At 37.4% G+C, this 24216-nt stretch overlaps 6 protein-coding genes and 1 long non-coding RNA gene across 7 annotated transcripts; 2 read left to right on the plus strand and 5 right to left on the minus strand.

Annotated features, from left to right (window-relative positions):
* Window positions 1-859: 859 nt before the first annotated feature.
* Window positions 860-1403, minus strand: LOC148915349 (uncharacterized). The gene is made up of 2 exons (XR_016122177.1): window positions 1177-1403; window positions 860-1097 (listed from the first exon to the last, which is right to left on the minus strand). It is a non-coding gene; the product is annotated as an uncharacterized LOC148915349 (long non-coding RNA).
* A 784-nt stretch (window positions 1404-2187) lies between these two features.
* Window positions 2188-3950, plus strand: LOC103338308 (uncharacterized). The gene is made up of 3 exons (XM_008241500.2): window positions 2188-2675; window positions 2805-2962; window positions 3512-3950. The coding sequence occupies exons 1-3, from the start codon at window positions 2360-2362 to the stop codon at window positions 3638-3640; spliced, it is 603 nt and encodes a 200-aa protein (XP_008239722.2). The 5' UTR covers window positions 2188-2359; the 3' UTR covers window positions 3641-3950.
* A 2014-nt stretch (window positions 3951-5964) lies between these two features.
* Window positions 5965-8760, minus strand: LOC103338306 (LIM domain-containing protein WLIM1-like). The gene is made up of 5 exons (XM_008241499.2): window positions 8433-8760; window positions 7119-7215; window positions 6989-7023; window positions 6741-6827; window positions 5965-6499 (listed from the first exon to the last, which is right to left on the minus strand). Exons 1-5 carry the CDS (start codon window positions 8568-8570, stop codon window positions 6293-6295), a joined length of 564 nt encoding a protein of 187 aa, XP_008239721.1. The 5' UTR covers window positions 8571-8760; the 3' UTR covers window positions 5965-6292.
* Window positions 8761-10669: 1909 nt separating this feature from the next.
* On the minus strand, window positions 10670-12646 carry LOC103338305 (succinate dehydrogenase subunit 7A, mitochondrial). Its single transcript, XM_008241498.3, has 4 exons — window positions 12490-12646; window positions 12314-12385; window positions 11836-11938; window positions 10670-10944 (listed from the first exon to the last, which is right to left on the minus strand). The coding sequence occupies exons 1-4, from the start codon at window positions 12541-12543 to the stop codon at window positions 10862-10864; spliced, it is 312 nt and encodes a 103-aa protein (XP_008239720.1). The 5' UTR covers window positions 12544-12646; the 3' UTR covers window positions 10670-10861.
* A 184-nt stretch (window positions 12647-12830) lies between these two features.
* On the plus strand, window positions 12831-15124 carry LOC103338303 (Putative thiol-disulfide oxidoreductase DCC). The gene is made up of 8 exons (XM_008241496.3): window positions 12831-13020; window positions 13119-13264; window positions 13392-13499; window positions 13665-13721; window positions 13887-13952; window positions 14091-14151; window positions 14524-14567; window positions 14706-15124. Exons 1-8 carry the CDS (start codon window positions 12873-12875, stop codon window positions 14748-14750), a joined length of 675 nt encoding a protein of 224 aa, XP_008239718.2. The 5' UTR covers window positions 12831-12872; the 3' UTR covers window positions 14751-15124.
* Window positions 14993-17139, minus strand: LOC103338304 (UDP-glycosyltransferase 74B1-like). Its single transcript, XM_008241497.2, has 2 exons — window positions 16404-17139; window positions 14993-15926 (listed from the first exon to the last, which is right to left on the minus strand). The coding sequence occupies exons 1-2, from the start codon at window positions 17037-17039 to the stop codon at window positions 15189-15191; spliced, it is 1374 nt and encodes a 457-aa protein (XP_008239719.1). The 5' UTR covers window positions 17040-17139; the 3' UTR covers window positions 14993-15188.
* Window positions 17140-17593: 454 nt separating this feature from the next.
* Window positions 17594-22027, minus strand: LOC103338302 (Calmodulin binding protein-like protein). The gene is made up of 8 exons (XM_008241495.3): window positions 21885-22027; window positions 21579-21715; window positions 20771-20849; window positions 19924-19976; window positions 19320-19810; window positions 19004-19164; window positions 18624-18830; window positions 17594-18517 (listed from the first exon to the last, which is right to left on the minus strand). Exons 2-8 carry the CDS (start codon window positions 21671-21673, stop codon window positions 17894-17896), a joined length of 1710 nt encoding a protein of 569 aa, XP_008239717.1. The 5' UTR covers window positions 21674-21715; window positions 21885-22027; the 3' UTR covers window positions 17594-17893.
* Window positions 22028-24216: the final 2189 nt, after the last annotated feature.

A 24216-nucleotide genomic window follows, 5' to 3' on the forward strand; every position in this document is an offset into this window, starting at 1 on the left:
GAATGATTACTGTGGTTCCCCTTCAATTGGACCTAAAATAATGTGGCTTTTCCCATGTAGATGTCCAAGTTTTAATGAATTGCTTGCTGGATTTGCTGGCCTTCACCACTAAACTTATGCTTGTTAATTGCAATCAGAGTAAACTCTTCTTGTCTTCTTGACGACACATGTGTAGTACTTCAAGATTTTGAAGTGTACAATTTGCCACGTGATATCATCTTGATCTCACATGAGATGGTCAAGCATCTGGGAGATATTCTAAACAAATATGTAAAATAAGAAAGTGTAAGAGTAACTTACATCAACAAAATAATTATATATTTTGGACTTGAAGATGTGTAAAAATTTAGTATTTTTCATAACCAAATCAATAGTCGAAATATGTAAAATTTATAGCTTTAGTAATAGAACATTTATCTTTATAGTGACGACCATAATTTCGTTTTTCTTTTGCTTTACAAATTGATTTTGTGTATAGTTTGTGAATATATTTTGGTATTAAAATAGTATTTTTTTTGGAGATATGAGGGCCATATGAATTGGTAATTTCGAAGACAGAAAATCTGATAAGAGTAGTGGCTCCACTACTTTGATTTGATCTAGTCGTATCACTTTTGTTTGCTCCTCATTCCAACAACCGAGCATGGAAACCTTAGAGTGGCCCCCTACCCAATTGCAATGATCTGCAATAGGTCAAGCATGGAATGATATTTGAACACAATAATTTCCCATTACCACTCATATTCATCATACACTATAGTCAGCCCTAAGTCCTAAAAGCTTCAAATAATGCACGTCACAATCGTATTACAAGGTAAAAGAAGCCGTCCGCTTAATTTTAATCATTCATGAATGGAAATAACTGAACCAAATCAATCACTAATAGTTATCTGCACCGCACAATGCCTACATTGAGTCTGAAGTTTAAATCGGACCAAATCGGACCGCGACCGCCCTTTCGGATGAGCACGAGATTTGTTTTATAATGTAAAGAAAAACGGAGGTTGCTTTGGGTGGCCGCTATGGAAAGAATTGAAAAGGGAAGAAACAGAAAGCAAAAAACCAAGTGGTTCGGCTATCACTTTTCGAAGCCCCTTCTGCAAAACGCAAGAACGTAACGTAAATCAGAGAATGACCGAAGCTAAGAAAGATTGCTCACATGCGACACGTACTTACATAACGTGTTCAAAAGCTGAGGCCTTCGAAACTGTATTCAAGTACAAATAGCATGAGCTGGGGCCCACCTCAAACAAAACGCACAGCTTCCTCGCGTTTTCCTCTCTGTGTTTTTCCGTAACCCCAAAAACTGAAAACGAAAACGTAAACACGCGTTCTCGCTCCGGTCTTGTTTGGTGGGCAATGCGAGGGAACAATGGAGGAGAGAGAGAGAGAGAGAGAGAGAGAGAGAGATGTATCATATATTGGATGGATATATGCTCTCTTCAATTCAATGTCGTCTTTTTCATTTGTGGTCCTTTGTCTAGAATAGAATGTATTATATATTTATATGGGGCCATGCCATATAGCTTTCCAATTTGCCAATAAGTTACGAAATTGAAAAGTCGCAATTTTGGTTGGTCTTAGTTGGTTGTTTTGTGGTGCCAGCCACACGTGCATTTAATTAATTAAAATTATACCATATTTACTGATTTTTTCATGTGGAGGTGGTCAGTCAGAAAAACTTATTTGTAACGGGATAACAGTGTTTTGGTATATTATATCAATAATACAATGATACGTGAAAAACTTATTTTATATATTATTGGCCATAAATAACAGAAAATGTTATCCCGTTGTGTTGAAAGTTTTTCTCAAGATGAGGGACACAAATACATAGTTTTTATGCAAATTTAAAGAGATATCATATGTTCTATTTAATGTTGATGTGGTGACGTGGTACCAACGTACAGTCGTCTTACATAAATTAACGTTTAACTCGCGAACGTTAGACGACTTGTCGCAAATGTAGCGCATCTAATTAAGAAATGGGTTAGCAACAACCCGCATGTTATACAACCACGAGGACTCCCTAAACTCTCTCTGTCCAGCCAACCAATCACTCCTCGACACATCATCAAGCATTGGATAATCATGCCCACAGTCTTCCCACAAAATTACTAAGATACCCCTCCTCAGGCTTGATTATTCTTTTGAACCATAATTACTGAAGTACTAGAAGCCTGCAGAGAGAGAGAGATATGGACAAGTAAAGGATGAGAAGTGGGGATATTGGTGGTTATAAAGAGCTTGTTGCATAGCTCAAACCACCTCCTCTTCCCCTACCTTCCTCCCTCCCTCTCCTGCCATTTCTTCAGCTTTCATTGTCTGTCTCTGTGTTGGAGAGAGAGAGAGGGAGATAATGGGAAATTGTCAAGCAATTGATGCAGCAACTTTGGTTATACAACATCCAAGTGGGAAAGAAGAGAAATTTTATTGGTCTGTGAGTGCAAGTGAGATCATGAAGGCCAATCCTGGCCACTATGTTGCTCTGCTCATCTCCACCACCTTGTGCCCCTCCAATCCCAACAACAATGGCGATCAAAAAGACAAGAATTTGAACCAGAAAGACAACAATAACAACAACAGCACTTCAGTTCGCTTGACACGCATAAAGCTTCTCAGGCCAACTGATACTCTTGTTCTTGGCCAAGTTTACAGGCTCATCACTACTCAAGGTTTCAACTTCTCTCTCTCTCTCTCTCTCTCTCTCTCTCTCTCTCTCTCTGTTTTTGATCATTTTTCCATTTTAATTGTGGGTTCAAATTGTTTATCTTGGATTTTGGTTTCTGGGTTTTTGTTTTCAGAGGTGATGAAGGGTTTGTGGGCAAAGAAGCAAGCAAAGGTGAAGAGAAGCCACTCAAACCAGGTAGAAGCAGAGCAGCCACAGGAGAGGGTGAGAGAGAAGCCAGTACTGACAGCAGCCAGAAGATCTGAGGCTTCTGAGCTGGAGAAGGACAACCAGGTAATTAAATTTTAATTTAACTACATTATCTCATCTGATAAATTAATTTGATTCACATCTCTATATCAGCCTGTCACATTTAGAGTAGATTCTTTCTTCAAATTGCATACATGGTTTTGAAGTTACTGGGTTCCCTGAATTCCCCAAGCCAAACGAACCTTTGCTTCTGTTCTTCTGCTAAAAGTGGTCAATCTTGATAATTAATTAATTTTTATTTATTTATTTAAAGTGAAAGCATTATGATTAATATTTCAGACAAGAACATATTAAAAGAAGATTCTTTTCATTTGTTAATCAGCAGAAAATCAGGGAAAGAGCATTGAGTTTCCTTCTGTAACGGCCTAAATCATTAAGTAGATGAATAAATAAATAAACAAAATGCTTGGAACTCGTTTCAGTAATGGGCTAAATGAATAAACAAATAATTGAATGAACCCAATGAATTTTTTTTTAAAGAGTGAATTAATTGTTCTGTTCAATGCCTTTTCTTTCTCATTAATGGAAAGTTGAAAAAACCACTCAAAATAATCATCTCAAATATTTGACCAGGTGGCTAAACATGAGAGAGGGCACCGACCAAGAACAGCACCAACATCATCAACTCATCAGTCTGCCAGTACTGCCAGGTCAAGAACATGGCAGCCCTCATTACACAGCATCTCAGAGGCCACAGGCTGATATCCCATGTTTCCTAATCTTCCCACATAATGCGTAAGCAACAGTGGAGCAATATGGATCAATTGGTGCTCCATCTGCAGAAGATCAAAGCCCTCCTCCTGCATGACTTGTTTAAAAGTACTTTTGAGTTGAAACTTCAATAGGGTTCATTTAAGGGGGCAGGTAGAAAGCTAAATGAGCATAGACTTTGTTTTTAACTTTTTCTTGAGGTGGAGATCTGAGTAATCTTGTGTATAGAAAAGGGTGAAATATCTAGAATCAATGTAATGAAGAGCTCTTGTTTAATGGAAGTTCTAGTTCAAGAAGAAAATTTCTTTGGTTCCATCCATAGTTAAAACTTCTGTTTCTGAACTTGAAAAAACTAGGAAAAATTATTTTTGTAACAGCAAAAAGTGAAAGTTTATCTTGCATGCACAGAGCACAACACAATAATCATAGTCAAGCAGCAGGGCCAGGCACATTGTAATTATTTATCTATGGCCCTTATGCCTCATAATTATGCTCAAATAAGATAACCTCATAATTATACTCAAATAGGATTAACAAATTAAGGTTTTAATGCATGTGCTTCCTATTCTGCATTCGAGTTCAAATTTTCCTCATCGTAAAATTTTTAACGGGGAACAAATATATCAGCATCCAACTGCAAAAGATATTCTCAAGCAACAATAGTTGAGCTATAAAAGGTTCCAAAGTTAACTTTAATCATCAAGCCTGTACTTTTTGACATTGAGAGTTGAGACAAGCCATCAAAAAATGGACATCTTCAAGCGCACAGGTAAAAACGGAAACTTCCCGAACAACAGCATCATTATTGATTGCTCTCGTCTTTTTTTCACTCGTTGTACAGAGCAAGACAGACCAAAGACGACAAAGCAAAAAAGACGGCTTTTCCTTTCCGTTTTCTCTTCTTCTCCTCCTCCTTTCTTTGTTAACTTTATATATAAAACCATATTCACTAGGAGGAATATTGCACCACTTCATATTCATGGGAAAGCTTTATAAGTAGGACAATTGCTAACAGCTCACATGAGGCTACTTTTGCTTAGGCATGCAACTCACTCAGTTGATTATGCATTTTGGGGTCCTCAGATTCCATGAAATCAATAAAATCCCACTTTCGATGTGGGGCTGGCATGGCATCATGCGTTTTCCATTGTTGAACAAACTCATACAAGAATCACATAAAATTTGTCTACATTTTGCCTTTTGAAAACCCACTGATATATATCATATTACTGAGTTGCTTATCCATGGCTTGTCCCTTTTGATAGCATTACCCTACTTCTCACAATCCATTTATATGGATCCAAATTCTTGATCAGAAAGTGACTTGATCTAAATTATTTTCTCAAAATGGTAGCAGAGATTCTTATTTATATCTAAGAGTGAGAGATAATCATCATTCAGCTTGGTTTGCTTCTAACGGAAGTATGAAAGAACTAGACTAGCCAAAATCATAGTAGGAACATATTCCCTCTTTAAAAGCGTGACAACAAGAACAATCTTTGACTAGTCTCCACCATAACTTTGACAAAAATTGGCCTTTGAAGCTGAATAACAATCATCGTATCGTTGAGTGTGAATTCCATCGGTGAATTAAAGGCATGCGTAATAATTTAAAAGATGTTGAGCTTTTCTGCTCATTGCGCTTGATTTTGGGTTGGATGCTTACGCTTCAATATAAATGTCCTTGAATTTTTCAATACCTGGATGAAAATCTCAGGCTCAGGATTTGATATGCCAAGCAGCTGCTTGCTCTTTCTCTTTCTAACTAAAATCAAATGAAACTTGTAATCTTGTGTTAGAAACATAGAAGTGACTTGTTTTGGGAGAAGAGGGAAGTCCATGACTGGAACAACAAAGACCCAATATACACTTTGGAACTCAAACGCACCAAAAAGGCTCAATCCCAGAATTGCCTACAACAATTTTTCACCAGTAGCCTACGAACAAGTTCTCCATACAAGTGTGGACCAAATAAACATTATCTCTAGTTTTGACCCTGTAATATGTTGTCTTTTTTGAGGTCATACATAAGATATATAATGAATTGGGGAGTGAGACGTCAGCTGTGTTTGATAAAGACAGCTAACTATGAATTGTTAAGGATTCGTTTGAGTGAGTCAAGAAGAGCCATGTCTTGGGAGGAATTCGTCAAATTTGGGCTGTTTGGAATTGAAGCAGCCAACCAGCACCTTCATGTAGAATACTAATGCATGGCCCCAAATGCCAGGGCCATCAACTTCTATTTTAATGATGAATATAACCAAGAAAACTACAGATGAGGAGACAGAAAGTTGGTTTTGTATTGTAGGCAAAGATGAAAGATAAGAGGCAGACACTCATGTAGCCATATTATATATGAAACCATATCAAAAGTCAAATCTGAAAAACATAGGATATTTCAGCCTGTTGCTATTTTATTGGAAAAACTAGGCTTTAACTCGCTGTATATTATCCATTCAAACTCACACTCAGAACTTAGCAACAATGCGCAAAACAAATTTTTGTACCGGCAACATATTACATAAATAGAAAAAGGGAACCCCAATAGCTCTTCTTGTATGCTATGACAGTTGCATCGGACTCTTGCTTAGAAACCCCACTGTGAGAGTGATCGAACTTAGCATGATCATTTCGATTTAACTACTAAGCCTCTGCGTTCTCAGTCACCCCTTGAACTTCTTCCTGTTTGCTAAGCTGGCTGAAGTTTCCTTTCTCCTTGAAGAGTTGGCTATGGTGATGCCTGCAGTAGAGACGATGCTCATGAGCTACGTAGTTTGATGGGCTGATCACACAACCTCCATGGCTGCACCTGAAACAAGGCTTATGGTATGATGTGCCATCAACTGCCACCTGAAAAATGAAGCAATCAGATTATAGAATGCAGGATTTTAAAATGTCATGCCATTGATATATTCATAATTGCAGATAAAAGTGATTGAAGTTGTCGGAAAACCATATCAGATCAAATCTGTGTTTGCATATAAACGAGACAGTTCCATACAAGCAGACTATAGTTGGCTAAATACGTTTTTAATAAGGTTAATATGATTCAATCCTGCAAAGCTCATTGATATGTTGAACAGAAATTTACCTTTTCAATGGGGTAAACTGTTTTCTTGCAAGCAACACACTTGTCCTGAGTCCCGGCAAATAAACTAGAAACTTTACTGTTGTTGACCTGTGTAAATTTTCTCACAATTGGAACAGTTAGCGTGATTATTATAAACTTCTAGAAACAAGATTAAATCCGACTACATAAATTCTATTTTCTCATTCAACCATATATAAATTGTAGGAATGAAGAAATAAAAAGGGAATCAGAAAAAGAAAGGCATGTACCTGTTCTGATCTGTCTCTAACAGTTTTTGGTATACCTGAAGCACAACAATAGTAAAAAATGAATCCAACATTACAATTTAGCAAGCAGATAGGTAAATATGCCTTAAGACAAGTCATAGCAGCTTATAACCTTCAAAACTTTTATCCAAGCTTCCAGTCATCTTAAATAGCTGATCAAAGTGAGGCTTGCAATACAAAACACCCTCAAAAGAGGAATAATTACTAAGCTGCATAGACAGAAGTAAGTAAGTATTAAATATAAGACATCTCATAAACATAATACCTAAACAATCAAGTACAACTAGAGAAACATAGCAAAACTTTTCTATCTTTTAAAGATTAAAGATTCGCACACAAATTAAATGTGGCAAGCAGGTCCCCGGTTTCTGAATTAGATACAAACTTCAAATGAAAAAGAATTGATTAATGGGTCCACCTGGGCTCAGAAACTCAATTTATTAGAACCTCTGTCACCATCCAGGAACTTAGAAGGCATAATGGATTCAAGGTTGGTAATTTATTGAGCACACTGTTACCAGCATTCAATTCTAAGGTGAATAAGGCAGTATAATTTATTCTCACACTGTAGAAAGCTTTTCCTTAGCTTGATACTCAATATATTCTGTGGATGGATTTTTGAACAAGTCCCTTCATTACAACCATGAAAAAGTGGTCCAGGTACACTTATGAACAAGCTTTTGATCAGAAATTTGAAGGTATCTGACAACTGGGGTGAATCACCAGTTTTGAACATATCCACAATTCAAAATCAATCTTACTTCTAAGAACAGAAAGCAGTTTCACATTACTACAAATTTTAATCATCAAAGCTCAACCGTACAAACATTCATGTTCCTTAAAAATCTACTTACGCAACATATTAGTAGGCATACTAAGATGCACCTAACCACCATTTATCATATCTTGATGACAAGCTGACAAAGTATATATCGATCACAATGTTTACGAATGAATCAATTAAAAGGAAATCCTTTCGAGAGCATTGTCAATGCAAATAAATTTTTGGATGTATCAAATGAAGAGAGAGCAACACAGTAATACAATTCCCAGTGGATCTACATGCCCACATCCGAAGATCAACGGCTTGAGCTCACTAACCAGCTAGACAGCTAAGTAAGTAACCCCATGCTCAAATATCAAACAAGTTATAATTGTAAAAGAAGGAAATCTCAATCTTTCTTTTCTTTCATTTATACACATCCATCCATCATGATCATCCAAATCTTATCTTATAAGAAAAAGGAAACCATATAGAAATATCCATAATTGAGCACAAACAAAAATGATGTAAGAAAAGCATGGCACAGATATAAACATGACCAACAAAAACAGAAACAAAAGAGCATCAGAAATCATGAAATCAATGCAAAAGTGAGTGTCTTTATATCAGTAGGTGTGTTTTAGGAAAGAAAATTGAAGTCACCTTGAGGGTGCCCTTGCAGTGGTGGCATCTAAAGCATGCCTTGTGGTAGACTTTGTTGTCAGCAGTGAGCTGATCAACCAAGTAGACAGTCTTCTCACATGCTTTGCACTTCTGGGTTGTACCTGCAAATGTTGCCATCTCACCCAATAATCTTCTCTTCCCCACCCTCAAAAATCTCTCTCAACAAGACACTAACTTTTCTCAGACCCACAAACCAAAAACCTTTCCTTTTCCTGATAAGTGAAGACTTTATCTCTCTCTCTCTCTCTCTCTTTCTGAATTTGAGTCCAAGGTTTACAGCTCAGACACATATACAGAAAAATTTGCAAATGGCTTGTGATGCTGATGGGTGTTATTTTTGAACTTTGGCCCAATCAAATTTCATAGCTGTACAATAATGGGGGCCGTATGGTAATCTTCATCTAAAGATTATGATGGCTTCGGTTCCACCAAACCAGACTCCTATCAAAATGACCATTCTGTCCTCAGTTAGGGACACGTGTCCTTCCGCTGAGTGGCTTGTGATTCTGAAACAGTGAAGCAATGATTGTTTAGACCAAGGTTTAGCAGACAGATTCGAACATATCACGGTCTTTCTGTCGTAACTCTCGCGTCTAAATAATCTTTTTGGACACCACACAAATTTACATAACGTTAGCTAGCTACGAGTTAAGCCAGTTTGTCAGGTCATTTTTTTTGCTTTCAAGATTAATTTTCATTTTTTCGAAATTAAAGTAGTGAAAATACATAAGTTGTGCTAGCAAGGTATAGCTCAATTAGTTAAGCTCTTCCACCTCAATCTTCTTGTTCGAAACCCCCAAACGCTTAATAAATATTGGTCTAAATCCCCGCTCGCCCAATAACTTGGTACTCAAAAGAAATGATTTCTGTTTAAATCTTAAGTTAACGCTCCAATAAGTCAAGTGGTTGTATATAATATAATCACTTTCTAATTAAGTGGCATTTAATTATTTTTGAAGGGGCAAGGAAAAGAAAAAAAACCACTGACCCAAAAGAAGAAAAAAAGCAAAAAGGTGCACCTTTGTTGTGGTGTGGTCAGGCCATATATATGATAGTGGTGTATGATCCTCTTTTTGAATTTTTTTGACATTATGTTATATCATAGGGGTCTCTGGGACAGATAATATGTTACATGCAGTGATGCATAATTCAGATTTTCACTTGCAAAGAGCTAAATAATGCTCCCAATTTTAAAATGTAGCCTCATCAGCCCCACCTCTTTATGCCCCTTCCAATCTTTTCAAACACTTTGTATGGCTCTTGATGAAGGTTGGTGTGGGAAGATTACAAATTAAAAATAAATAATAAATAAAAAAACAGAGGAGAACAAAATTTTAATTTCTGACATCATGCACATTATTAGGCTTCCACAGATATGTTGGAGAGTTGGTATTTTTCAAAATTGAATGTGAAGATATAAAGAGCAACATGTGCCAAAGATGTCATATTCTCATCTATTTTCTCAAATTTTCTTATCTAATATTCTTGTCTTGTATTTTTCTTTATTATCTTCTTTCTGAAGACTTGAGCCGCTTCTAATTTGAAGTCACATGGAACCATCTGGAAACGGCACATCGTCTCATCATCATCACTAGCCAATTTATTTTTCCTCTGAGTAAGCCGCCACTAGCTAAAGTCAAAAACTTGGGTTGCAATTTGTAATTAAAATAAGAATAAAGTATGCTTTAATTTGAAAAGGCCTTCCTAATCCTATAGTTTTGGAACTGTTGTATCAAAACCGGCTCATAAAGACGAAAGGTGCTTAAGAGTTGTTGAATCATAACATTCCACCATACTTCCATACTTGACGTTACCACTCTATCGATATGAGCCCAATAGTAGCCCATTTTTCATCATTTCAGAAGAGTCCATGAGTGGAGTGATCAATTTCCTTTCTCCTTGGTAGGTACAGATGAAATGCTCAATGCTCTAGCCAGCATACCCAAAAGATGGAACCTCCCAAACGCCGCCATCATCACCTCACTCACGATAGTAGAAATAATAGGGTATGGTGTTGCTGATTATGTAGTCTACATGCATAGCTAAGAATGCTAAAGCGTTGGAGAAAATTGTTGTTGATCGACAAGGGTGGTGTGTGTTCTAAAAGTTCTAAGATAAAAATTGTATGGCGGAATTTTAGTACATTCAGTGCAACTGCCCTTGGGTTCAAATTAAGCAAAACATTCACTGCCAAAAACAGAGAACACTCAGCCGCATTCATGGAAATTGTTCTAAGATGCCTATAGAACAGATTTTATTAAGTAGCAAAACCTAAAAGAGATCAGAACAAAACAGTATTCCGAAAGCATAACACCATAATCTGTTTTCTACTTATTTAGCAGAGTCAGATTCATTAAGTTCAAACATGGTTGGCAGGCAACCAAAACACCACCAATATGCACACTTGATCAAGCACTTGCACCTGAAGCCCCTGCCTGTTTCCTAGCCTCTTCTCGCATCACTGCTCTTACATATATTTCATAGCAGCAGCCTGAATAAACATCATAGACACATGAGCACTTGGACCACTGTAACTAGCAAAACAAGACAGCAATTCCTTGATATTGTCCCATTTGTATAACCAAACAAATACACGCATATAAAATCACGTTAGCCAACACAAGATACCATATTAACTTCAATTAACACTTAAAATGCATTCCATTATTCAACCCTATCTTGGAGGTAAAAACAGAATGGTTGAAATCAAAGAACACAAGATTATTAGTCAAAACAAATTTGAACAGCTGACCAACACTAGTTTGGTTCTCTGATCAGGTCATGATGATCCTGATTGCTATTCTTCATTGTTGTCAAGGCCACTTACACAGATAGGACAAAGTATTTATATATATTTTTTCCATGAATGTAAAAACAACAGATTCTCTCCCTAGTTTGGAGGTGGATAAGTGTGTGAATGTGCATGTGTGAATATAAACACACTTCGCAACCCCTAAAAAGCAAATGTCATTGTTGAGGGGAATGCAAGTTCTAAGCTTAAGCTACAAGGGCAAGAAAATCTAACACCCCCCCACCCCACCCCACCTCCCTCTTTATTTTTATGCATGCTGGAAGTTTTCTGGTTTTACTGCAGAGTTTACTAACCAGACAATAAATGCAATCGAATCAATTGATCATAGGTTAGACAAAGACTAGGAAAAATAACAAATCCATAAACATTATAACAAAACTGCTGGCAACATTTTTTTTAATTTACAACAAAGATTCCACAAGACCAAGGCTTCATGCAACCAAGACCATTCAGAAAGTCAGAAGAATTTTATAGGTAAGTCTAATCACAAGTATCATGGTAAATTAAATTTGTGAAAAGCTAGTGAAAAAGATAAAATATTCATAATCCATAAGCAAAAGCATTACGTACTAGCAACAACAACAACGGTAAGAACATCTCCAAGTCTTTTAATTCTCGCCACACCCTTCTTATGCGATTTGAATCGTTTTAGAGATGGGTCCTCTGCCAAGAGCTGCAAAAGTTAAACAGTCCTACTCAAGCACAATGCACAACTGAACTAGAAAAATACAAAACCAGCACAATCTTAAAAATTTGAGGTTTGATAATAATCAGAAACCGTCCACGCAAAGCCCCCAACTTTTAACATCTCTTGGTTTAAATCATCACTGAAATGAGCTCAAGAAGCCCTGGCATGAATATCCGTACAAGTTTCTAGAACTAAAACTGAAACTTTTAAGCTATTTGCTCAAATGGGTTTTTACCCTAACTATCTAAAATGCTAAAATACCAAATTTCATGGACGAATCTCAAACAGCTGCCCACATCGAATTAAAATGAAAGCAATCATGCATTGCTGAAAAAAATAAATTAAGAGAGAGAGACTCACAGCTTTCTCGCGAGGCCCTGGTTCGACATGGAACTGACGGCGCGATTGGGAAAGCGAGTCGTTTTGTGCCCTCTGATTGTTCAAGTGAAAGAGTTAGATTTAGCGAGAGAGATTACCGAACCAAGTGAAAACGACGACGTTTCAGATCGAAAAAGCGAGGAAAGATTGAAGCATACCTGTGAATGAGATTGGAAATGAGAAGTGATGGAATTGCGAAGCAGGAACGCCATGACTGATGAATCTGTAAGGACTCCGATGATAAAAGAGCCAAACTTTGTTTATTATTTGCGCAAAGACTCGAGATTTGCTATCAGGTTCAATTTTGTATTTTTAATTTTGCGGTGGTACCCCCATAGTTTGCTCATATCGTTTTAGGTTCCACAACCACGAGTTTGATGCTATGCTACTTTCCCAAATGCTAGGCCACGTGTCTTACTATGGGTGAATCCCATGCTGCCACGTCAACATGGTAGTTATGAGCTTATGATTTATGAACCAGGGCAGTCCAAGCAAACTAACTTATGAATCTTTTGTGTTCCAAGATTTGCAGGGAGAGCAAATGGCATTGAGAGCAGCTGCTACAGCATGTAAATTTGCAGGAAGACAGAGAAACCCAACTCTCTTTGCAATTCCTCTCTATCTCCAACTCAAGCTTCATCAGAATCAACCCCAAACATTCACATCAGCTGCTCCTATTCACCAACCTGGTGAGTGGTTTGGTTTATATGAGATCAAAGAATCAAGAAGAAATTTTTGCAGTTTGCAAAATGGTTCAATTTTATGATGCATATTTATCCATTTGTAGGATTTAAATGTGCAATAAGGGCTCTAAGTGGGGCAGCTGCAGATCCCATAACTCCTCCCAAGAAAGGAGATGATCAAGAACCAACACCCCAGAATTGGAAGATTAAAATGCTTTATGATGGGGATTGCCCTTTATGCATGAGAGAGGTCAACCTTCTTCAAACACATATTCTTGTCACTAATCTTTTTATAATGCAAGAGTTTGATGAGTTTTGTGTGTATGGAGAATATGAATTGTTTTTATTCATAATTGAAGTTTTTTTATATTTTCCAGGTGGACATGCTAAGAGAGAGAAATAAGCTCTATGGTACTATCAAGTTTGTTGACATAAGTTCAGATGACTACTCCCCAGAGGAGAATCAAGGGCTGGACTATAAAACTGTGAGTTTTGCAATGTTGCAATTTTTTTATACTTACAACTTGCCATTTGCAGAATGTTCATGAAAGTGTATATGAAAAACATCCTAGCTTGAAAAATAGATTGATGCTAGAACATCTTTTTGACAGATATATTACAATTTAGTGACAAATTCTTGCTTTTTTTAGGTTATGGGAAACATTCATGCCATCCTCTCCGATGGAACAGTAGTCACTGATGTGGAAGTAATCTCCTTTCCTACTATGTTTGAACTTCTAATTTTAATCTGCAACAAGTAGTTTTCTGTGGAACTCTCATTTTCTGTGCAGAGAATGCTATCATCAGCAATTTTGAACCCGCAAGTTTCTTTAAGCTGACTAACAGGCATTGGCTAATGGAAACTTCTGCAGGCATTCAGAAAGCTGTATGAACAAGTAGGGCTTGGATGGGTATATGCCATAACCAAATACGAACCTGTGAGATTCCTTTGTCGATTCTAATGTTACCTGCATTGGGATTCATCTACTTCCATCTTGTAGAAGTAGGTGGTCTACAATAGTTTTCTTGTCTTGTTATCTTTAATCTGGGGTTCGTTGAAAACATTTTGTTCACAGATTGCAACTATAGCTGGTGCTATTTATGGTGTTTGGGCTAAATATCGTCTCCAAATCACAGGTAAATCATATCGCATAAGTAGTTTTTTTTCCATGGTTCTTGAGCAGAATTGATGTGTTCTTAGCTTCCATGGCCGAAAGGAATAGTATGCTGATATTTGAACTCTTTTGCTCCGATATAATAGAATAAGTTAATAACAGAACCACACCAGACTTATGACTTACATGTTCAAATCAGTAACTTTTAGACTGTTGGAATTGGCAAATAAATCCTTTCTTGCGTCTAACCAATTTTCTATCAAAAGAAGTTAAGAGTTCTTGAAGTATTACTTGCTATAAAAACCTGATCACTCACATCCATGGCTTATCTTCTTATACTTTTTCCTTTCTTGAACTTGTGGTATATGATGTCAATAACCTGTTTTTGTTCTAGGTCGACCACCTTTAGAAGAGGTTTTGGAGTTGCGAAAGAAGAAGGCAAGCACCTTTCAATAGCATTTCCTTGCTATTATCCTTCAATACCTTTTATTAGATTTAAATTGGAATTGAACCATAGGTTTCTGTTTGACATTAAACAGTCTAGAGCTCAGGTTTATTTTTCGCTTTCTGATACAGGGCGAAGTATGCAAAGATGGAAATGCCTGTAAACTTCCAGAGTAACTGCTACTAGTCCTGATACTGAAAGTTTGGTGTTCGGTTGCTCCCATTTTCTATCATCTTCCAAACTTCGGAGTTTATATGAGCCCATGTCACCTACTGGGTTTCTTTTTTGCCCTTTTAGCTAGCACCAAACACTGGTATACCATAGAAAGGCATGGGGAGTTGCTCTCTCTTAATTGCCCCTGCTGTCTGGCTCAAGAAAAAGAATGCGGATGTAGTCTCTTTCCAAATTTAAAGACCACTTGTTCACAGGAATGCAGATGTATAAATTTTCAAACTCATACATTGTTTTCCCTGAGTTATATGTAAACATACAATCTGATGACTGTAAAATGTTGATATGCTGAATTCTAGATTGCTTCAGTTTATTGTTACTTAGACTTCTTTCGGTGTCGAAAGTTCATTTTTACATTATTAACATGTCGCAAGTTCCTCCAACTACCAAATCTTCTTTCCCTGTCCACTAAGAAGCTTCAGTATAAATTCATTGATGTTGTAATCTGAGGTTCCACCAATACTAACAGCTTTCTTTGCAGCCTCTCTCCATTTCAGGGAATTCTTTTTTATCTGTCCGCTTCTTTCTCCAACCATGACTTCCCTTATACACATCTCTAGCTCTTCCCTACTCACAATTCCCTCTTCACTTTTCTTAACTTTCACCCCAACCCCCCACAACTCCTCCACAAATTTGGCATTAGTTGGCTGGTCGCTCCACTGTGGCATTGCCACCATCGGCACGCCTAGGCTCAACCCCTCCAACGTGGAATTCCATCCGCAGTGAGTTATAAAACAACCCACAGCCTGGTGCGCTAGAACCTCTAGTTGGTTGCACCATGTCACCACCAAACCAGTTTCACCTATTGAGCTCAGGAATTCATCTGGCAATTTGGTCTTGGGCTCTTTCACAACCCATAGAAAATTCTGATTACTTGCTTTCAAGCCCCATGCAATTTCTTCAACCTGTTTAGCTGCAATATCTGCCATGCTTCCAAATGAAATGTATATCACACTTTCAGGTGGTTTCTTCTCCAGCCATTTCATGCACTGGTCTGTAGTTGGCTTCCAAAGATTGGCTCCATAATCTCTGTCTCCTTCAATTTCTTGGTCCAAGTAGCTTGATGGCACCATTGGACCGATCATCACCAGGGGCCACAGTCCCAGCATTTCCTTCACAAGCTTTTCAACAGAGATGAATTAAAATAAGAACATTTAGAATTGCAATTACTTTACAAATAGGAAAAGATCATAATATTGACCTTACCAAAATGATTTAGATCTTTGAAGAAATATGAGTTTTATATCATCATCAAGCAAGTAAAAGTCAAACCTCTTTATGTTTAGTGGTTTATACACCATCCACCAAATATTCTAAAAGGATTTAAACGACTTTTAGTCCTGAAATTTCTTAGCATTTGATTACTTTCAAAAGAGAAATGATATTTCATGATGCTTGTATATGAATTTTTTTTTTTAATAAAAAAAATTATAGTTAATTTCTGACATATAATATAAAATTCCCGCTCACCAATTTATTTCCTACTTAAAAGAAATAAACCCAATTTGTTATGTATTCTGGTAATCTACAAACTACTGAAATTAGTTGTTCAGCTAATTCAAGTAAGATCAAAATCTGAGTGAGAATATTGCACTTACCTCGCTTTCCAACTCTTCAAAGGAGTTGCAGAACACCCAGTCATTTTCCTCCAGACTGCTAAACTGTTCCAAGATGAGAGCCAAATAGGGAGAGTGAGGAGCAGGCTGTGAAATAAAAATTGGCAAGTCAGAAAGAGCAAGTGGAGGAAGGCCAGGCATCAGCAAAGGCTCAGTTTCTTGCTTCACAGGAAAAGCCTGATGCCCATGAATGATATGCCAGTACATGGAGCAGACAGAAGCTGAGTTTGTCAAGAACACAGCTCCATAGATATTGAACTTTTTGGCCACATCAATTGCCCAAGAAAGCAATGAATCATACACAATACAGTTGACAGGTGAGCCTGAGGCACTGAACTTGAGTATGAGCTCTGATAAAGCTCTTGAGCCAACTGTTTTGAATGAGTCTAAGTAGGCTTCTACACTTGGGGCTTGCTTGAATCCACTTTCATCATAGCCATCAGAGATGGGTTCAACTCCTACAGAGGTTTCATGGATGGATTTGACAGTGTAATGGGTGGTGGCTAGAGTAGCCTTGAGGCCTTTGAAGGTTAAGCGTTTAGCAAACTGGAGGAGTGGATTTATGTGCCCCTGAGCAGGATATGTGAGCACAATGACATGGCCTTTTTGGTTCTGCATTTCTTGCCTTTGATGCAGTTATCTTTGTGTTCTATCAATAGAGGACATATTTATAGGCAGAGCTTGAGGTTCCTTGAACCATTTTTCCGTGGAAAATGGTGGCTGATCATAGTAAAATGGCTCCCCTAGTTGACGTTATTGGCCAATGGACTGAAGATAAGAGCAAGTCCACTGCAAGGCCTTTTGCCCTGGCAGGACAGGGCCTCGGCCCACTAACGGCTCCAGCGCTCAAGGGCAAGCCTTGCCTTGCCCTTGTCCATAGAGGTGGAAGTGCTCTAATGCGTACCCTTTGCCTGTTACACTAGTTGCTACTATTGTTTGCATGTGAAGGCTGGTTAAGTTATTCAGTTTCAATAACGGTTTTGATCAAATCCTAACTTCAAGTTGGGAAGTACAACTTCTTTCCCGATACCTTTTAAGTAAATTTAGGCAGTCTAGAATCTAGGCAGCACACAGGCAACACAGAGAGAGAGAGAGAGAGAGAGAGAGAGAGAGAGAGAGAGAGAGAGAGAGAGAGTACATGTAAACTTGCATAGTTGAAGAGAAAGCTATCATGACTTGAAAATGGATACCTTAATTGAACAAATGATATCGCTAAAATTATTTTTTTCGCAGCAAAGCCACTGAATAGTGGCATCCTAGCATTTCTACATATTTACGAATTACAATTTGCTTTGAGAGTTTATTTGTCTCTGGCTGGCGCCCAGAAGAACTAAGACTAGTAAACTACCAGATGTATTTACATCTAACAAAACCTCCGATAGATCTCACTCTACACCTGCACTCGTAAATATTATACGGGCAGCACTAAACATTATTTGCAATTGTAAGCAAACAATTTACACACCAGATAACTAATATCTTTGAATTTCTCGAACTTGGCTTCGTTTCAGAGCCACACTCCTCCTAATTGAGAACCACTTCAGCACACTGAATAGCTTTGTCCATCTCCTCTGAGCTTTATCAGATATGGCAACAGCTGTGGAACGTGTCAACAAGAAGCCATCTACAGCGCTTTGTAGATCAGCTTGTGATTCTGAAATTATGTTCTGGGAATGAAGATCAGCATCAAAAAACTGTAGATTATCCTCATCAAATAAAGCATGAGCCATGGGATCCGTGTCACAGATCAGGGAGTTGGTGACTTGAGCTGGGAAACTCAAAGTCTGGTCGTATCTAAGACCCAGGCCATCAATGTTGTGCAAGGCATAATCATCCAAGCCACTGGTGCTCCCCACAGAATAGATGGATGAGATGATATCTGGAGAAGAGACAGATGGGTGTGGATAATCAAATCCACCAACCTTTTGAGAAGCCAAAAACTTGCTTCCATCAGGATCATCTGCCGTTGGTGAGGTCGATGTGTGAAGAGCACTGGTAAAGTTTGAAGAAGCACCTCTAAGAGAGGCTTCGTCATCAAACGGGATTACTTCTTCCCAGTGTTCGAAGGCAGAAATTACCAACTTCTGGCCATCAGCCTAGCAACAAAATTTGATCACAAAAAATCAGACATGACTAAGAAAATAAAATGGGATTATTAAAAAAAAAAAGACATAAAGTAAACTGAGGTGATAGGTGGATTGCCTTTTGTGCTTCAGACAGCTTACTAATAGGAATGTATTCACATTCCAAAAGTAGTCCCATCACTTGCCCCACAATGTTGAAGACCACACCGGTTCTCTGCAGTGAACTGGGAGGGCAGTACAAGTACATCCTCTTATCAAGTATACACGTCTGCGCATGCTCGACTGTGACTTCCCACATCTTAGCAGACATACCTGTGCCAAGGATCTGCATTTCCAGATAATAAAATAAATTTTAACATAAATAAACTTTTATGGTCACTAGATTGAGACACATAACGCATCATTTAAATGCAAAAGACACTAACTTCAAACTTATCAGTGTGAATTATAAAGCATTGAAAAATAAATTTAACTGAGATAAGAAAAGTCAATAATTACATTCCGAAGCCTTGAAGAGTCTATGAAGAGTAGGGTGAGAAAATCCTTCACAGTGTTGATGTTTTCCCGACTCAAACGCTTATGGAAAGCTCCGTCCTTGCCAATCTTTTCTAGTCTCCACACCTCATCAAGCAGAGATGGTGGGTGGTGTTTCTTGTACACTGCAGAACCAAAAGTAGCTCAGGTTATATAATAATGTATGTTTACTTGGGTTAGCTGATCCCAAATTTGAAGGCTATGAGCCATGCATGAAAATGTAACGAGTTATTTACATCAAATAGAAGTATCGAGTGAGCAAAAAATGAATGATTCTCACATTCTCCACGGTGATCCCTGACAATAAATGATTCTGTCTTTGCTTCTTTTATTCTAGTTCCATCAAATTTATCTAAAACTCTTGCTCCTAGCCTGAACCTACGGCTCCTTGTCCAGCTTGAATTATCTGTAAAAGAAATCTCACCCACAAGACCAACCCCATCTTTAAAATTCAGGACTGCATCTCCTGTAAGAAGAGGTTTCTTTCCTTCTCTCTCTCTTACAATGTTATTCTTGAACTCTTCAAGTGTCCAATTATCACCCTCGTCACCATCAAAATCACCCTCAAGAACAACTATTTCCACCTTGGCTGACGATTCAGGCCCAGATTTAACAACATGCCCAGTAAAGCAATCAACCAAAGCTACTTGTACAGTGGAGCATTCTTCTCCTTCAATTCGAGCTCCAGTAAATACCGGAAGAGAAAGATTATTTAAGAACTGCAGCTTTAAGATTCTTGATTCAGAAGGATGTGTTTCTTTCCCACAATTCCTGAATAGAAATACAAAACATTAATCAACTATTACCATTGCAAGTGTGACAAACTAAACTAATATTGGCCATAAAGAGTTTCCTATATCCCAAGCTTTAGAGTATAATCTTACTGTTTTATATTGGTCAAATGCTTTCTTAGGGCCAACTCAACTTCCTCTTTAACCTGAAAATACATTAGATTCAATAAATAACAATTAATTGAAGCTGCAACACCCCATAAAAAACGCATGCACGTATTGAGTTGCAAGGTGGAAAAACAATAACAATATTACAATATAGAGTTTCAATTTGCAGACAGCATTGCGGTCCCATTGAACATGCTATTACAATTCAGGTAGATAAAAACAAATAAAACCCTAAGAAACTTCAGAGTACGTGAATAAATTTTATCTTGATAAAGAAATGATATGTAGAAAAAATTGAGAAGAAACTAGCTGAAGGGCTCATAGACTCTTTGTATGGAAGGCGGATTATAAATGCCTATTCTATAATCATAAAATCTGTTCCTAGAAAAGGTTATGGTTCTTGAATGCCCAGTTTAGTCATCTCCCATGCCAGAGAAGCTAAAGTGGTATTGAACGGGCTTCCCTCCTATGATCCTAAGTTCCATATCTAAATGGAAAACTGTGGCTCAGGAACATTGACCATTTGAAGCATTTTATGGTTAAAGTGAGTCCTTGGAAAGAAGAATGCAGCTCTCCCTCACTAGGCAGAAAGGACACCTGGTGTCAGGCTAGATCAAGTGCGCTGCACCCTGAAAAGCATTGCGATATCTTACACTTCCAATGCTTAAAAGTGATCAATTTAATTCATTGATATTAGTGTATTCAAGTACTTATCAAGTTATATATATAATAACATATAACACCTATAAATATACAATATTGTTCTTCAATTACACAGTACTGCAGAAAGTGTACATGGCTTAAGCTCGATGCTTTAAAAGGAAACACTTACAACTTTACGAATCAAAGGCTCTAGAATTGGCTCCAGTAAATGCTGGACTGTGTTCAACTTCATCATTTCCAGAACCGCACTGAAAATCAATGGTACACAGTCATGAGAAAGAAACCAGATGAAAACTATCATTGTTCTGATGGATATCATAATTTATAAGAAACAGAAGGAGAATGTATGAGTTAGCTTGTGATTGAATAATCAATCTTGTTCCAGACATTGATATCAAACATAAATCCGCTTCAGGGTTCAGACTCAATTAACAATAGCGACCATTTAGGCCTTTATTCCCTCATTTTCTATATTGAATGTAAAGAACTTAACTTCTACTCAAAAACAACTGTTTCAATGTTTGATTTCCATTAACTTCGAGCAAATGCATTCATCTTTCACAAACAATGCACATTCATTCACTATTTCCAACTTATCGATGCTCTAATCACAGGGTTCACTTCTTACAAGGAATAAAGTTTTGGGAATTATAGAATCCATTTCGGACAAAACACATGCACCCAAATCGATTCTCCACGATATTAAGCCAAAAGCAATTAAATTCAACACAAGCATCTCAATCAAATTTCACAAAAGCATCACTAAGCAAAACTCAATTCATTTCTAATCCAAAACTCCCACTTTTCCTAGGAAGAAATAAAATTTCGATGACACACAAGAGTGAGTAACATTCACCAACACTTCCACAAACCAAACTAAACCCAGTTCATTTTATATCGAATATTTCCAGTTTGTAATGATTAACCCAATACAAACAAAGCAAAAAGAATCTGAAACAAGATAAAAAGGTTCATACTTGTGAAAAGTAGGAAGCCTTCTGCGTTTGTCCTCAGGACTGCCAGTCCCTTCTGATCGACCCTTACCATCTTCTTGGTGTCTCTTCTGCGACATTATCAAAAGCCCAGCAAGCACTACGGAACAGTGGCTGTGTCACTAAACGAACATGAACAACAACAACAGCCAAAAGCACCAACATGCGATAAGCAATAGTTATTGGAATAATTCCCCACGTATAAATAAGAGAGGAAAAGGGGTCAAATAATAAATGGCAATCAATGAGAAAAGTCCAAAACTTGGCTCGAGTGCTTTTGCGGGCATTTACCTTTACATTATCAGAATTTGGCTGCGTCTGGGATGCTTCTTCTTCGACATTAACGAAACTCAACAGCCATCTTTTTCTTTTTGTTTGTTTGTTTTTTTTTTTTCCTTTTGCCTTCTCCAGTGCCACGCAGGGGGGACACTCACTCGCAGGTGTAGATTAGGGGAAGAGAGAGTGGTGGGGGAGGAGATGGCGCGTGGGGCCCACAATAGCGCGTTTAACGACTAGTAAAAGTGGGGCCCTCTGGACATGGATTGCAATTGGTTTTATGTTGGCGTGTAAAATGGCTCGGTGATGTGTAACTGAAATTAAAATGACTAAGCTTTGTTTGTGGGGTCCAGTGGGTCCCGCTGGTGGCATTGGATACTTGTTTTATCATGTGACATTTTAATTACAAAAAACATTTTCAGAAACATATTGAGTATTTGTTCCTTCCTCCAATTATACAATATTGATCGAGTACTTAGCATACCTAACATTATCATACAAACACAATTTCCAAAACAAACAAAAAACATTATGAAAATAAAAAATTAAAAAAAATTGTATCAAATTATTCACAAAACTCCATACACCAATAATGTCAGGAAATTAACAAAAATTTCATTAAAAAAAAAACTGTAATTTTCGACTACGTGCTTTGCAGGGTTCTATTGCTCATGAACTCAAACCTAGAAAGATAAAACATGAAGAAGGAGAAAGAAAAAAACTACTTTTTTTTTTTTCCATATGTTTTAGGTTGAACTGTTAAAAGATTCGGTAATCTAAATACGTGGTGGTAAGAACACAGCCTATGCGGACATCCAGACATTATTATTGTGCAAACGCCGTATATTTTGTACTTTTCTTTTTTGCTTTCGTACATATTTACAATAACATCCGCAAGATAATATTGTGCCGACATCCAATATATATATATATATATATGTATATGTATGACTCTATAAGATATTAATGTCAAGTCCAGGACCATAGAACAAGCTGCCATAACAATTAAAAACCTTCGATTTTTTCCACTTTAATATCGTTTGTCTTTATCTCGACATCAATATCATGAACTGGATTTTAACCTAAAGCTTAATTAACAAATAAGTAACGTTGTGACGAAGAAGATGACCCCACCATCATAATGTTTCTCTGTATTTTTTGTATGCTACGAAAAAAAAGTTGTCACATATCACAAGATCCTCATCCCATTTCCAGGAATCTTCCTCTCCTTCTGTACTAATTAGTACGTTTTGATTTTGAAGCACGTTACGAAACAGACTAGCATACAAATCCCTAAATGATGCTTGTCTTCTTATGACAACTTATAAACATAAAAATGCGAGGGAGGCCAATTGATTAGGATTCGGAGTCCGTCTGCTTGTATTGAAGTTCGAATCTTCATTTCCAATAGAATTTTAGAGAGATGTTATTTAAGTTAGTTGGTCAATGCAGTAAGTTGACCCTATTTCACCCGAGTTCAAGTTCCCTCTATAAATATATTAATTTAAAATATTTAGACTATAACCACACCAAAAAAAAATAAAAAAAGTTGTTGAAAAATCGAAAATTGACTTTCTCCCATGGATAAGGAGTAAAATTTTGATGGAGAAGATGGTCATTGCACCAGTTTGTGTTTTTCACGTTCGTAATAGAAACAAGAAACAGCAATATGCCGATTGCCGGGAAATCTTTACTTTACCTCTGTGTTGAAAAATGTTGGCATCTTTTACTTCTTCTTTTTATGGGCCCATGGGCTGATTTATTAAAATGATGGGGCCCATTTCGTTTCTTATACCTTTCGCGGGGACCAGCGGGCCTGTTGCCTGACGTAGGTCACGTGAGTGGTTATTAGATTCTCGAGCTTTTGCCACTTGTCCACTTGGTGGGTTCGAATTTGTATAGCAGTCGTGGGATGTCCAAAAAAAATCATGCAGGCGAGGTGGGGAGAGGAAGTGGGCCCATAGCAGCAAGTTACGTGCTGTTGTGATATGATCATTTGAGAATATCTTTTAGGCATTAGTCAATTTGAAATAAAAAGACTAAAGTTTTTGTTTTGTTTTTTTAATTTAAAAATCATATGTCTCAATCACATTAGTTGATTGTTGTGAGCCACAGATCACATTATGTATTGCGACTCGAGACATGGTTTAGGATTAAAATATATACAAATTTATAAATAAACCCAATCCTAAATATGTATTTATAAAAAAATCTAAGACTATTTAAACATAGAAACACACCCAAAATCAACCCCAAAGTCAACTTTTTGGGTGTGTTTATAAATGAGTTTTGAGTGTGTGTAATAATGGGTTTTGGGTGTGTTTATATGTTTAAATAGTGCTTGGGT

Source organism: Prunus mume, linkage group LG7 (assembly GCF_029339155.1).
Source record: "Prunus mume cultivar Tortuosa linkage group LG7, ASM2933915v1, whole genome shotgun sequence".
NCBI classification, from domain to species: domain Eukaryota; kingdom Viridiplantae; phylum Streptophyta; class Magnoliopsida; order Rosales; family Rosaceae; genus Prunus; species Prunus mume.

Excerpts from the sequence above, each read along its gene's own strand:
- LOC103338306 (XM_008241499.2), bottom strand. The coding sequence starts at position 8,570 with ATGGCAACATTTGCAGGTACAACCCAGAAGTGCAAAGCATGTGAGAAG. Across the intron at positions 7,024-7,118 it reads CTTGGATAAAAGTTTTGAAG|GTATACCAAAAACTGTTAGA; the intron begins GTTATAAGCTGC and ends GTTGTGCTTCAG. Across the intron at positions 6,500-6,740 it reads CAGTTTACCCCATTGAAAAG|GTGGCAGTTGATGGCACATC; the intron begins GTAAATTTCTGT and ends TTCATTTTTCAG.
- LOC103338305 (XM_008241498.3), bottom strand. The coding sequence starts at position 12,543 with ATGGCGTTCCTGCTTCGCAATTCCATCACTTCTCATTTCCAATCTCAT. Across the intron at positions 11,939-12,313 it reads CAGGGCCTCGCGAGAAAGCT|CTCTTGGCAGAGGACCCATC; the intron begins GTGAGTCTCTCT and ends TAACTTTTGCAG. Across the intron at positions 10,945-11,835 it reads TACCGTTGTTGTTGTTGCTA|GCTGCTGCTATGAAATATAT; the intron begins GTACGTAATGCT and ends ATGTTTATTCAG.
- LOC103338303 (XM_008241496.3), top strand. The coding sequence starts at position 12,873 with ATGGCATTGAGAGCAGCTGCTACAGCATGTAAATTTGCAGGAAGACAG. Across the intron at positions 13,265-13,391 it reads GCCCTTTATGCATGAGAGAG|GTGGACATGCTAAGAGAGAG; the intron begins GTCAACCTTCTT and ends TATATTTTCCAG. Across the intron at positions 13,953-14,090 it reads CCATAACCAAATACGAACCT|ATTGCAACTATAGCTGGTGC; the intron begins GTGAGATTCCTT and ends TTTTGTTCACAG.
- LOC103338304 (XM_008241497.2), bottom strand. The coding sequence starts at position 17,039 with ATGCAGAACCAAAAAGGCCATGTCATTGTGCTCACATATCCTGCTCAG. Across the intron at positions 15,927-16,403 it reads TTGAAGAGTTGGAAAGCGAG|CTTGTGAAGGAAATGCTGGG; the intron begins GTAAGTGCAATA and ends TCTGTTGAAAAG.
- LOC103338308 (XM_008241500.2), top strand. The coding sequence starts at position 2,360 with ATGGGAAATTGTCAAGCAATTGATGCAGCAACTTTGGTTATACAACAT. Across the intron at positions 2,676-2,804 it reads CAGGCTCATCACTACTCAAG|AGGTGATGAAGGGTTTGTGG; the intron begins GTTTCAACTTCT and ends TTTTGTTTTCAG. Across the intron at positions 2,963-3,511 it reads AGCTGGAGAAGGACAACCAG|GTGGCTAAACATGAGAGAGG; the intron begins GTAATTAAATTT and ends ATATTTGACCAG.
- LOC103338302 (XM_008241495.3), bottom strand. The coding sequence starts at position 21,673 with ATGTCGCAGAAGAGACACCAAGAAGATGGTAAGGGTCGATCAGAAGGG. Across the intron at positions 20,850-21,578 it reads AGGCTTCCTACTTTTCACAA|TGCGGTTCTGGAAATGATGA; the intron begins GTATGAACCTTT and ends ATTGATTTTCAG. Across the intron at positions 19,165-19,319 it reads CAGGGATCACCGTGGAGAAT|TGTACAAGAAACACCACCCA; the intron begins GTGAGAATCATT and ends TTGGTTCTGCAG.